Source organism: Macaca fascicularis, chromosome 3 (assembly GCF_037993035.2).
Source record: "Macaca fascicularis isolate 582-1 chromosome 3, T2T-MFA8v1.1".
Lineage (NCBI taxonomy): Eukaryota > Metazoa > Chordata > Mammalia > Primates > Cercopithecidae > Macaca > Macaca fascicularis.
The window spans coordinates 129,026,551-129,040,310 of NC_088377.1; the positions used below are offsets into that span (position 1 = coordinate 129,026,551).

The 13,760-nt window shown below is 34.0% G+C and overlaps 1 protein-coding gene across 7 annotated transcripts in view; it reads right to left on the bottom strand.

Annotated features, from left to right (window-relative positions):
• Window positions 1–13,760, bottom strand: part of ANKIB1 (ankyrin repeat and IBR domain containing 1) — a 155,501-nt gene that overhangs the window by 58,089 nt on the left and 83,652 nt on the right. For all 7 annotated transcript variants that reach the window (XM_074035537.1, XM_074035536.1, XM_045388754.3 and 4 more), the window contains one exon: window positions 6,257–6,374. In XM_074035537.1, coding sequence (XP_073891638.1) covers window positions 6,257–6,374 — 118 coding nt within the window. The remainder of the gene's footprint in view (window positions 1–6,256; window positions 6,375–13,760) is intronic.

The following is a 13,760-nucleotide window of genomic DNA, read 5'->3' on the forward strand; positions in this document are numbered from 1 at the left end:
TTATGTAGTCATATATGAAAAGCTTTATATCATGCATTTATTTTAAAAAGCATATTATAAAATATATGTAGATTAAGCATACTAGTGTTATAAACGTTTTCTCTGTGCCCTACTGGATTTTCATTCACATAGGTGATATATTTATTAGAGTCATATAAAAATCATGAGAGCCATTTTTGTTTTGAAAATAACAACTACAGAAAAGTTCATTTTTATTTATTTTACTTTGTTCTTCTCTTATTTTACTATTTCAAAATTATTTTCAAAAAATATTTCTTCATACCTAAATCAGGAAACAATTCTTTGTAAGATAATTTTCTAGAATCTGTCTGATAGTATACTACATCTGGAACACATGCCCCATATAGTTCCTCAGATTTTCTCATTGCTGACATTCAAAATGTTAGCAATGGGGCATAGTACAAAGATTATCCTTTGGAACCAGGAAGTCCTGAGTTCAAATTCCAGATGTTACTTATTTAACTGAGCAAAATACAGGATAATTATACCCACTTTGATTCTAACTGTTTTAAGTCTCTGTAATGCATTACAACACATAAGGAATTCAATAATAACAGCATTAAGGACTATTACCTCTTAAAAATTTATCCTTGGAATAAAGTAATCACAAATAAATGCAAGAATGAGTGCCATCTCCCAAATTTGCTTTAGCTTAGCACATCCAAACAATTTTCTTATATACAGTCATTAAAAGTGGTCATTATAATAACTGTTGAAAAATGTTTAGGATGTTATGTGAAGACTTTTTTTTTTTTTTTTTTTTGAGACGGAGTCTCGCTTTGTCGCCCAGGCTGGAGTGCAGTGGCCGGATCTCAGCTCACTGCAAGCTCCGCCTCCCGGGTTTACGCCATTCTCCTGCCTCAGCCTCCCGAGTAGCTGGGACTACAGGCGCCCGCCACCTTGCCCGGCTAGTTTTTTTTTGTATTTTTAGTAGAGACGGGGTTTCACCATATTAGCCAGGATGGTCTCGATCTCCTGACCTCGTGATCCGCCCGTCTCGGCCTCCCAAAGTGCTGGGATTACAGGCTTGAGCCACCGCGCCCGGCCTATGTGAAGACTTTTAATAAGAATAATATTGGTTACTGTGTTAAAATGTGTCACATATAAAAAATGTGAGGCATACAAAGTAAAAATAACTTTCTTAGGATAGTATTACTATTTTTAAAAAATTTCCATTATGTTACTTTTTAATAAAAGTAAAAACAACTAATATAACTAATACAGAGAGACATTAAATATGCTACATTTTAGTCTTTCCTACCACAAATACTTTTCAACAAAATTTGTTTGATTCTATCATATCAGACTCCTTAGCAAATATTTCTTGAATACTTTTTATGTCCCATCCACTATGTCAGGTAGTGGGGATACAATGATAGAAAAACCAGACATAATTACTTTCCTGTCTCCATGGAACTTAACAGTCTAGTAAGGAGAAAGACATGAGTAAAATAAACACATAAACAACACCAAAAAATCACCACTGTCAGAAACACCAGAAAGAGAGGTAGAAAACCAGAGTCAGGGAGGTCAGAGAGGGCATCCCTAGGGAAATGGCATGGAGTAAACATCTAAAGATGAGCGGGAGTTAACCAGATGAAAGGGGGAGGGAAAGACATTCTAGAAAGATAGAATACAGCATGTTCAAAGGCCTGTGGCAGGAGGGAGGGTAACACCCTTGTGAAATTAAAAAGGTCAATGTAGCTAGAGCATGGGACTAGAGAAGAAGCACTGTAAGAGATAAGGCTAGAGAAACAGGGCAGGGGCTCAGTCATGCCGGATTTTAAAAAAATAACCACTTCCATTTTCAGTTTAGGAGTGATAGGCAGTCAATGAAAACTCAGGACTAGAGATAGGAAGAATAGGCTGTCATGATTAGATTTGATAAGATTATTTTGACTTTCTTTTTTCTGTAATGTAGTTGAGAGATGATGGCAGTGGAAATGAAGAAAAAGGGCGAAGTTTAAAATTGGGGAGGTGAAACTGACAATTAAGTGATGACAGGATGGGAGAAGAAATGTCGAAATTGGTGTTCCAGGTTTCTGCCTAGAATACCCAGTTGGTTGGCTGATGCTGCCATCTATGGAGTTAGGGAACACTAGAGAACCAGGTTCAGTTGCAAGAACATGATCTTAGTTTTAAACACGATGAGTTTAAGGTAGCTTTGAGATAGATTGGAGGGGCTTTCACATAAGCAATTATATACAGTATGAAATATGGAGCTCAGAAGAGAGGCCTAGTCCAGGGTGGAGAAATGTATTACTTCCAAAAAGTCTTGGGAAAAGGTAACATTTCCCAGGAAAATAACAGAATGAGAAGAGAGGATATGGGAACACAAATGTTTAATTGCTTGGAAGATGATGAACCTCCAAAGGAGTTAAAAATAAAGCTTCAATATAAATTTATTCTAAGCACAAGCAAATTAGCCTCCATCACGTATTTTGTAAATTATATTCATTTTCTCATTAGGTAATATTCAATTACATAAGTTACTTTTATTACTGGGGAAATACTCAGAGAATGACCTTTGTATTCCTAATATACTCCTTCTTAAAATGCAACTCCATTTAATAAATACTGCTAAATATTTATGTCGTCGGCTTAATCTACATCAACTTCATTACCTTGGGATTATATTTGACAAGATAGTATAATACTCAAAACTATTTTCCTGTATAAAAATGAATGAATGTTACCAAGGATACAATCTATAAATCTTCCTAATGGTTCAGTTTAATAGCTCTAAAACACAGCCTGTCCTGGCTTTAAGAGCAATTACCGTAAACTATAGTTAATATGCACTGTCTAACTCACAAGCATCACTTACCTTGGTAAATCTTATTTGCTTATCAAATGTCACTGATACTACCTAAACAACAGAGAAGAGATGCTCACTTGAAAACCTAAATTAGCCTCTATTTTATGCCCTAATAGAGGAATGAAATATAGAACAATGCTTTAGTAAGTTATCAATGCCAAGTACGAAAATTTAGTTGGGTTTCATCTTATTGTAAAACAATTAATTTAGAGAAATATCAATAGAGTAAAAATGGAGTTGATCATTTCATAATATTTAATGATACAATGTGTTAAAAAATAGGGATAAAATGTTTCTTTTAATTTTGGTGAAATTACAGGTAAAGTTAGATTCTATATGATACTATAGCTTAAGAGTTATGACACAGTATATGATTTGGCTGAATGTAGAGACCTTTGGCAAAGATGGCTATCTGTACACAAAAATGTTATAGTGTAGAAACATTTTTTTTGTTTGCAGTTAGGTATGGCCACGTGACAGTGAGGTGTGGCCACATGACCGAATTCTGCTCAGTGAATTAAACATGTGCAGGAGTGACGTATGTCACTTCCAGGAGTGGCTCATAAAACTTCCCACAATTGCATTTTAAAAATCTCAAGCAAAGGACAGAGTATACCTTCTGGTGCTATGAACCCTAACATAGGTATTTTGTGTTTCTGTACAAGTTTTTTACATTATGACTATTAAGCATTATTATGGGCTGAAACGAAAATATTTTGTTTTTAAAAACTATTCAGAATTTCTAAATTTAATTTTTTTACTCAGGTCTAAAATTTTTTCTATAGAATTTACTTTGAAGTTTATAAACATGGCAATAAAAACATAATTTTATAACAAAAACAATGATTTTCAAAAAATATAAAAATAACATTTTTGGCATATTATCTATTCATTCCAAAACTATTTTCTGAGTGATTAATATATATTAGGTATTATGGAAACAAAAAAAAAAATTAAAAGCTGCCATTTCAAGGAGCTTCAAGGATAATATAAAAGAAGCAAATAGATTACAATATTTCATTCTAAGTGTATGACATATACATGCATGGGATAAAATGGGAATAGACCCATTATATGGGTCCCAGTTGAGACTTTGGAAGACACACTTAGGAAAGGTTTCCTAGAAGAAATGATTTCTAAGGACAAGTTGGAGTGGGAAAGGCAAAGAAATGGGAAGACTGAGAGTCCAGGTAAAGAACTTTATGTGTCATAAAGTCTACTAAAAATTTTGGATGAGTTTAAGTCTGTAGCGAGCCAGTGAAGGGTTTTCAGCAGTGGAATGACATGCTCAGGTTTCCATTTTAAAAGAACGCAATAGTGGCGGTATGAGAAATTAGTTGGGTGAAAGAAGAATGGTAAAACTGGAGACTAGGACTCTGGGCACCTGAATTTAGATGAAAAGTAATGAAAGCCTTAAGTCAGTGGCAGTGGGAATTGAAAGAGCTAGGGAGGGTGAGAGAAGGCTGAAAGATATTTAGAAAGAGAAATAATGGGACTGTGGCCAAATATGATAGAGACAGAGGACTAAAATATGACTTTCAAGTTTCTGGCTAGGAAAATTAGGTGAATATTGCTGCCCACTAATCAACACAATGGGAGAAATGATGAGTCCAGCTGTGATCATCCGTAGATTGCGAGAAATAATAAATAGGCTTTTAGAAATACAGTAGAATACTTGATTAAAGTCAGATTGTAGACATAATCTTTATTGTTTAGGTGGTTTTTGAAGCCACAGATTTTATGAGATAAACGTGCACAGCAATGTTTCTCAGAGAACAGTCCACTTGGTAGGCTTGTTCACAACACGTATTTTTAGGCCTTACACTAGACCTTATGACTTAGATTCTCTGGGGTTATTCCTAGGAATCTACGTTTATTTTCCTAGGCAATTCTTATTTACATTAAAATTTAAGAGCTACAGGTATGTAAGGTGGGAAAAGAATGGCAATTGTAGAACTGTGGGAAACATCAATATTGAAGGTAGGCTGGGTGTGGTGTCTCACGCCTGTAATCCCAGCACTTCGGGAGGGCGAGGCAGGTAGATCTCCTGGATTGGGCGTTCGAGACCAGCCTGGCCAACATGATGGAACCTTGTCTCTACTAAAAATACAAAAATTAGCCGGGCATGGTGGTGTGCACCTGTAATCCCAGCTACTCAGGAGGCTGAGGCATGAGAATTGCTTGAACCTGGATGGCAGAGGTTGCAGTGAGCCAAGATCACACCACTGCACTCCAGCCTGGGCAACAGAGCAAGACTCTGTCTCAAAAAAAAAAAAAAAGTGTGTTTGTGTGTGTGTATCTATATATACATATTATATATAAAATATATAATACATATATTCCATATATTTTTTTTGGTAGTGATTCTGGAGAGTTATATACCACATCATTAACAGTGGTGATCAATGAATGATAAAATAGGGAGTTTAAAATTTTCTTCCTATCAAAAGATTATATAAAAATTTTGGAAGGTGGCATTCTATTTTAGTATAGATGATAAAGATTTATAGTTATAAAGATTTATAACTATAAATCTTTATCAGGGCTTCAAAATGACTAGAATAGAAATTTATCTAGGGCCTCAAAATGACTGGAATAGAATAGCCATTTACTTTTCTTTTTAAATGTATTTTTAGTTTTTATTTTTTAAATTCTGCATTTACTTTTATCTTTTTAAGAATATTTTTAAACCAGAAAATATTTTTCTTTGAAACCAGCCAAAATGTCAAATATCATGTGGGCAATGAAAGGAGCCAACCCAGCATGTGAGAGCGCCCAGAATGCCTGTCATAAAGATTACAGAGAACTTAAAACAAACTAAGTACTTAGGAAAATTTTGTTATACAAAGTTAGTTATGTCTAAAAAAAAACAAAACAAAGCAAAATAAAACAAAAAACAAGAAAACCACCCTTAAAAGGGACAATATATTTTCAAGGTGACCCTTTAACTTCACTTTGTGACTTCATGGGAGAAACAGCTACTACATAAAATAAATACAACTGACAATACAAATAGCACAATTCTTAGGTATTTAATTGAACTACCATAATTTTATACTTGAATGACTTCAGCAAAAATTAATATCAAAACCAGGGCTAGGACTATGGATTTCAATGCTCAATCTCACTCAAATTACACATATTTCTAAAATTAGACAATCTATAATTTGCTTTAGTAGCTCAATTTCTAAAAGGAATTTTCCAATTTCTCCTCTTAGATATATGCCAGTTTATACTTCAACATACAAGATGTTATGAAGAACTGAGTATAGAAGTAACAACTGCATAAAACACAACTTAGACTTTTTTAACCAACCATTTTGTTCTGTATTCATATACAAAAATAGCCCTTTTAAAAACTCAGAAGTTTCAAAAGTTACTTATGTTATCAGAAGCATAAGACATTTCTTTCATTACCATGAGCTCGAAGTAAAGCTTCAGCAGTAAAGAGAGGAGCCTGAAGCATGTCTGCAGTTTCCACAATAAGCATATCTTTTAGTCTACGAAGATCCTGAGGCCTTAATCCTTCATATGGCTTTGAAAAGAAAAAAAAATAAAGTTAAATGGGTATTATACTCATAGGAAGTATCAAAATGCCTATAAACAATATATAGTCAGTACTATGTATCCACAGTTCTGCATTCCATGGATTGGATCAACTGTGGATTGAAAACGTTTGGGGAAAAAAAAAATAAATGGTTGTGTCTATACTAAACACGCACAGATTTTTTTTTGTCATTATTCCTTAAATAACACAGTATAACAACTAATTACATATTATTTGCATTGTATTAGTTATTATAACTAACCTAGAGATGATTTAAAGTATATGGGAGGATGAGCATACATTACATGCAAATACTACCCATTTTATATAAGGGACTTGAGTATCTGTGGGTTTTGGTATCCATGAGGGTCCTGAAACCAATCCCCACAGATACTGAGGGATGACTATACATGATTATCATTTAAAATCTTTCTATTTAAATTTGTTTATTAAACTTCAAAAGGCTTTTTTAATGCTCTACTATCATGGACTTCAAACTGCCCTTTCACAAGTCTCTTTTATGCTATAAAACAGATGCTGGGACTCATGTACCTTATTCTAAAAATAAAATATCATAGTATAAGGGCAAGACCATCTTATCTTACAGTTTTAAAATTTTGGATTATACAAAAAGTATGAGAAATAAAACCCTACAATTCCACCATTGAGCAATAATTATTCAAGTTCTTGGGTATTATTGTCCAGTCTGTTCTTTCTGCAAATCAACTGAGTATGAATATATATGTTCATTTAGGCACAGTTTTGGGTATCCTATCAACATAAAAGAAATGGAGCAGAACTTGGTGAATGCCCACAGTCTCAGCTACTAGGGAGGCTGAGAAGTGGGAGGATCACTTGAGCCCAGGAGTTTGATGCTGTAGTGTGCTACAAGCATGCCGGTGAATAGCCACTGCAGTCTAGCCTGGGCAACATAGTAAGACCTTTTTTTTTTTTTTTAAAGGAAAGTTAACCAAAACTTTTCTATATAGGAATACTATTAAGTAAGAGAGAAAGAAGCACTGTAATTTCATCCAAATTATCCTTTAAAAAGCCCCAAACTATCACATACAATTTGCTTCTAAGCTAATTTATGAAACATGAGTTCCCCTACAAACACTTAGTAAATTCTTTAATGGTTAAATTAGTACTACCCATTCCAGTACAGAAGTCATACATTGCTTCTAGAAAATGTATTCCAAATCCAGACTTGGGATTCTAGGTACCTCTCCTAGCCTCAGCAATGACAGTGAATACTTCCTGATATTCCCAGTGGTGGCAATTGCATACTTCCTGGTCTTATATTGTAAATGTTCTTTTTCAGGTTAGCCATCATTCGACTTCATTTACGTTGAACCAAATAGGGAGAAAATGGTGAATTTAATCATGATTCTCCAGATCAGTGTTATCTAGAGAATGACAGTGCAAGTAATGTATAGGAGAAAATTAGCTTTGCTTGCAGTTCTGACATAATGTATCTGAAGATTTAATTTTAGGTAAATTAAGATAGAAGGGATAATATGAAACAATCTGCCTAGATCCAGTTTTTTAAAATGCATGTGGTTTTAAACTTCAATAGGTAACAGTGGAAGAAAAATAATTCTTAAAGGATAAAGACACACTGCCTTCATGAACATGTAACATATGCACTCTGAATCTTCACAACAGAACTGTAATTAGGTCATGTGAAGCATTTCAATACATTGCTTAGTCCCAAGTGGGCACTACTTCTCTCTTCCACAAGACAGATTAAAATGAAGGTGCCTTTCTCTTTCCTGTTGCAAAGATAAACTGCTTCTATTTTCAGACTAAACAAACCAGCAATAACCTTCAAAGCAGTCAGTACTGACATAAAGAAAAAGAAAAACTAAATTTAAAAGAAACATGAATAAAATTACCTCTTTTGCATCAGTGCATACTACTGCTACCAAAGACCACTGAAAAATTGTGAAACAGCCTATTATACAAACTGCACTACCTTCATATTATTGTAATAGTTCTCTTCAAAAATTATTTCAGAAAGGTTGTCACGTAAAGGAGTTATTAAAGTATTTGTTCTTATTTTTTTCACAAGGAAAACAGCCTCCCCTTCCTATCGGTAAAACATGTTTATTGTTAAAAGAAAAAAAAGAATAGGCACTTATTTACCCAAAAGTATCTGTAACTGTTAAAAATTTAAAAGATGTTTAGATGCTCAGGGAGAAAGGATATTTCTAATTCCCCTTAATAGCAATCTCTCATTAGCTGATCCATGAGCTTAGCTTGGGAGGGAGGGAGGAAAAAATAGCCAGGAAAGTTTTTGGGATTCTTTGACCCTTCCCTTCATTTCCGCTTCCTCTCCCCTTATTCAGCAGTTCTTGCTTGTGCATGAAGATCTAGGCTACCCTGAACCGTACTCTGAAATGACAGGAAGCCAGCAGCTTCTGCAGAGCAGAGTAGGTTAAACCTGCTAACTAATATAGTCAGCAATGTCCAGCATGAGTTTCTTGCCAGAAAAAGAACATTGAGCCTTTTAAAGTTATATAGACTAAGAGAGGGGAAGGGAAGGATGATTCTTTAGATGGGCTTTCATAGCAGCATATTGCCCACTTTTCCCTTCATATACTCGGATGTAGCCGTACAGTCCTACTCCTACAGAATCTGACCCCAACCTATGTCTAATACTTGCTAATTTTTCTGTTCTCCCTTTGGTGTTTAAATAAATTGAACACACTTTTCCTAGCCATCACTTAAATATCTCATTTAAGAATCTCTTTACAGCAGTTCCCACTCTCCAAAATTACATGTTCCACTTACTTTTAAATTTATTTGTGTGTTTCTCTCTCCCTGTTGGAACGTAAACACCTAGAATGTAGTCACTTATCTTTGTTCCTCCAAGCATCTAAAACAGCGTCTAGCAGTCACTCAGTTTTGTTGAATGATGGGAATAAGAAGTGGATTTTACCAATTTATAATTTAATTATTTGGAGGAAAAGACTAAATTAAGAAGTTATAGAAATATATTATACACTGTCCAGATCATTAACTAAATTAAAACTCAGCTGAAATATACATTTCACCTTCAGAACATAAATTTTTAAAAGTACCTAAATATATGACTTAATACAATCACACAGCAGGCCATTTAAAATCACTAGCATAAGCAAAATAATCCAGAAGTCAACCAAGGTCAAAGTAGAAGGTACAAATATAAGTTTTAAAGAAAGCACTGACGTTTTTAAAAATTCAAGGGGGCTTGGTGTGGTGGCTCACACCTGTAATCCCAGCACTTTGGGAGGCTGAGGTGGGTGGATCATTTGAGGTCAGGAGTTCAAGACCAGCATGGTCAACACGGTAAAACCCCGTCTCTACTAAAAATACAAAAATTAGCCCGGTGCGGCAGTGGGTGCCTGTAATCCCAGCTACCTGGGAGGCTAAGGCAGGAGAATCACTTGAACCCAGGAGGCGGAGGTTGCAGTGAGCTGAGATCGCACTACTGTACTACAGCCTAGGTAACAGAGTGAGACTCTTTCTCAAACAAAAAATAATTTTAAAAAAATTCAGGTAAAACTCATAACATAAAATTAACCATTTTAAGGTGTACAATTCAGCAACATCTAGAACACTTTCAGTGTTGTACAATCACCTTTATCTAGTTTCAAAACATTTCCATCATTCCAAAAGAATGTCCTATAAACATTAAGCAGTCACTCCTTATAGCAGTCACTCCATAAAGCTCTGAAATGCCCAGTTCTTGGCATTTTAGTTTTCTCTCTCCTTATTCAGCTGTTCTTGCCTGAGCATCACAGGACGCCAGCAGCTCCTGCAGAACAGAGTAGGTTAAACCTGCTAACCAGGTAGCCAGCTAAGGCAATGTCCAGCATATGAGTTCTGTTTCTACGGCTTTTATCTGTTTGGATCTTTCATATAAATGGAATCATCCAAATGTGACCTTTTGTGTCTGGCTTCTTACACTTAGCATACTGTTTTTGAGGTTGATCTATATTATATACAGCATGTATTAGTAGTTCATTCCTTTTTATGGCTGAGCTATATTCTATTGCGTGTATATCTCACATTTTGTTTACCCATTCATTAGGTGATAAACATTTGAGTTGTTTTCACCTTTTGGCTATTATAAATAGTACTGCTGTAAACATCCAGGTAATATAGGCATTTATTTGAGTATGAAAGTATTACTCTTTACATTGTGAAAACAGTAGACAAAACAAATCCAATATGCGTTGAAAAAATCTACCAAACTAGAAAAATACAGGGACATGTGATCATAGTATTAGCAAGTCACAAATTCAGAAGACAAAAAGGAAAAAAATTTATACCTCTGAATACCATGTAAGTAAAAAACTTAGGATATGGAAAAATACACAACGTTCTCTTAGAAAGCATTAAGAAAACATACTTCATAGAAAATGCACAACTGAACAGTCAATTTACACAATAATCAGAGAAATAAACAAGGTACCATTTATTTGTCCAAATTGGGTAAATATAATAACAATGATAATATTCAATGCTAGCAAGAATGTGGAGAAAAAGATTCTCTAATATACTAATGAAATAAAAGTAAATCAATGTAATCTTTCTGGACAGTTTAAGAGCATCTGACAAAGTTTAAAATCTTATGACCCATCAAACCAATTTCTAAAGACACATAGGAACTACACTTTTAAAATGTGTATACAATGCAATAATGATGACTATGAAGTAATAATCATGATTACAGTAGCAGACAATTAGCTAATGTTGAAAATGAGTCAGGCACTGGTCGAAGCATATACATATATTAACTCATTAAGGATCACTATAACCCTATGAGGTAGGGACTGTTAACTTCATTTTAAGAAGAGACTGAGACAGAGAGTTTAAGTAATCTGCTCAAGGTCACATAGTAAGTTAGTCATTGGGCAAAGATATGAACTCAGACAGTCTGGCTCTAGAATCCGTATTTTTAACTACACTAATGGCACAATTGGATAAAGAAGATATATATCAGGCAAATATTCACTGTAGCCTTGTTTTTAAAGGTAAAAATACATAAATTACTTAGACGTTTGGCAATAGGTAAATGTTTAAAATATGTACATTATATGTTCTGACTTAGGAGAGATGTTCATGATATATTGTTAAGTTGAAAAAATATAGAATACAATATATGACATGATCTTACTTTTGCATTAAAAATTCAATATACATATATGTTTGCTTAACTCTGGTAGTACACATAAGAAACTGTTACCACTTGGGATACAGTCAGGATGAAGAAATTATTTTACATTTTTAGCAATAAATACTCATTATAAATGTCAGGAAATGCATGAAAATAGACAAAATAATAATTGTAAAGGAGATTACCTATAATCAAAATGATCGTTTTGGTATACTTCAATATTCTTCTTGTACATAGTCATTTTTTCCCATAGAATTAGTATCAAACTATTCTGTAACTTTTTTCTTAACATAATAATAGTTATATTAAGTCCATTTAGATCTTAAATCTACTGATAATGCCTACTGTTATTCCCTGATTCAATTATAAATTAAAATAAGACGGTATTTTGGGGAAAAAACTAAATGTCTTACAATTTAATTACATCAATATTATTTCTGGAAATTACTATAATAATTTAGTCTTCTGACTAAATTACTATACTAATTATTACAGTAAAAATTTCTGTTTGACTCAAGATAATGGATTGTCAAAAAGAAGGCAATATGGTAAGTGGAAGTTGCTTGGACCTGAAGTCAGAAGAATCAAGTTCAGCTCACTTTGATTCTGGCAAGTCACTCAGTTATTTTCCAGTTTTTCTTCCTCATTAAAAAAAGGTGGGGAGGAGAGGACAACTGTCATTCAAGGTTCCCATGTGGATTAAATAACCACGTGAAGGGTCAGCAAAATGCTTAGGGCACAGGCCCTCTCTCTTTCTATATGTACTTAATATGAATAAGCTTGTCTATAAAATAACCTAACTACAGAAACAAAAGATGTTTTAAAAAGTAAATTTTAATCCCAACAAACTCAGTTCTTTTGGCCATATGGAGAGTATAAAGCTCTGAAATTGTTGGGAATCCATAGAGAAAATAAACAACACGATCATATGATTATTTTTCTAAACATGTACAAACCAATAGTTACATAATACCTTTTAGAATCAAGTTAGCACTAAACACTGAGGAATCAGAATCCTTTTGGGAGGAAAAAATTTACTGGGTTATAATTTCTTTAAGAAATATCTATGGATGCCTATTTTGTGCAAGCAGTGTTTCAAACACTGAAAATAGTCTGCTGAATAGGCAGATATGGCTCTACCCTTCACGGAGTTGACAGTCTAATAGGAGAGAAAGGCAATAAACAAGTAAACAAATACATAAAATAATCATAGCATGTGATAGGTCCTATGAAAAATAAACAGGGGGTATAAAGTTTCAGATAAGACAGCAAGAATAGGTTTTGAGATCTATTACACAATGGTGACTATAGTCAATAACAATGTATTGTATATTTCAAAATAAGAGTACATTTCAAATGTCTCATCTTAAAAAACGATAGGTGAGTTAGGGATAGATATGTTAATTAGCTTGATTTAATCATTCCACATTGTATATACGTACCAAAACACAACACTGTACTCCCAAATGTATACAATTATTATTTTTCAATCAAAAATACTACTAATAAAAAAGAATTAAAAACTTAAAATAAAAAGGGCATACAGTAAAGAATATTGGGAAGAGAGGAGACCTATTTTAGAAAGAATGGCAGAAAATAGCTGGGAGATTTCAGACACAGGAAAGAGCAACTGCAAATGCCTTAGTGTAGTCTAGGCATTACAATGAGAGCAAGGTGTTCTGGGGAAAAATTAGGTCTGAGGTAATGCTGGAAAGGTATAGTGGTCAGATCACATAAGGGCTTACATCCGAGCAAACAGTTTGGATTTTATTCTAAGTACAATGAAAAATCATTAAATGATTTAAATGATATGTATAACATTTAAAATGTCATTCTGAATCCTGTGTACGATATGGATTCTAAAGATACAAGAATAGAAAGAAGAAGACCAGTAAGGAAACTATTACAGTAGCTCAGATAAGAAGTGAAGGTGGTGAGCGCCTAGAGAGGTAGGAGTACAGATTGGGAAGAACAAATTAATTTACGTTGCATTTTTGGAGGTAAAATTGACAGGATTCCCCAACTGTTTGGATGTGATGATTAAGAAAATGTGAGGAATCAAGAATGCTTCCCCCATTTACGCTTGAGCAACTCAGTGGACAGAGGTAATATTTATTGAGACCGGGAAGACATAAAGGAAAATCAGAAGAGAATGTTGTCCTCAAAGCCTAGAGAAAAGTGTTTCATTAAGAAAGGATTGGTCAATTGCG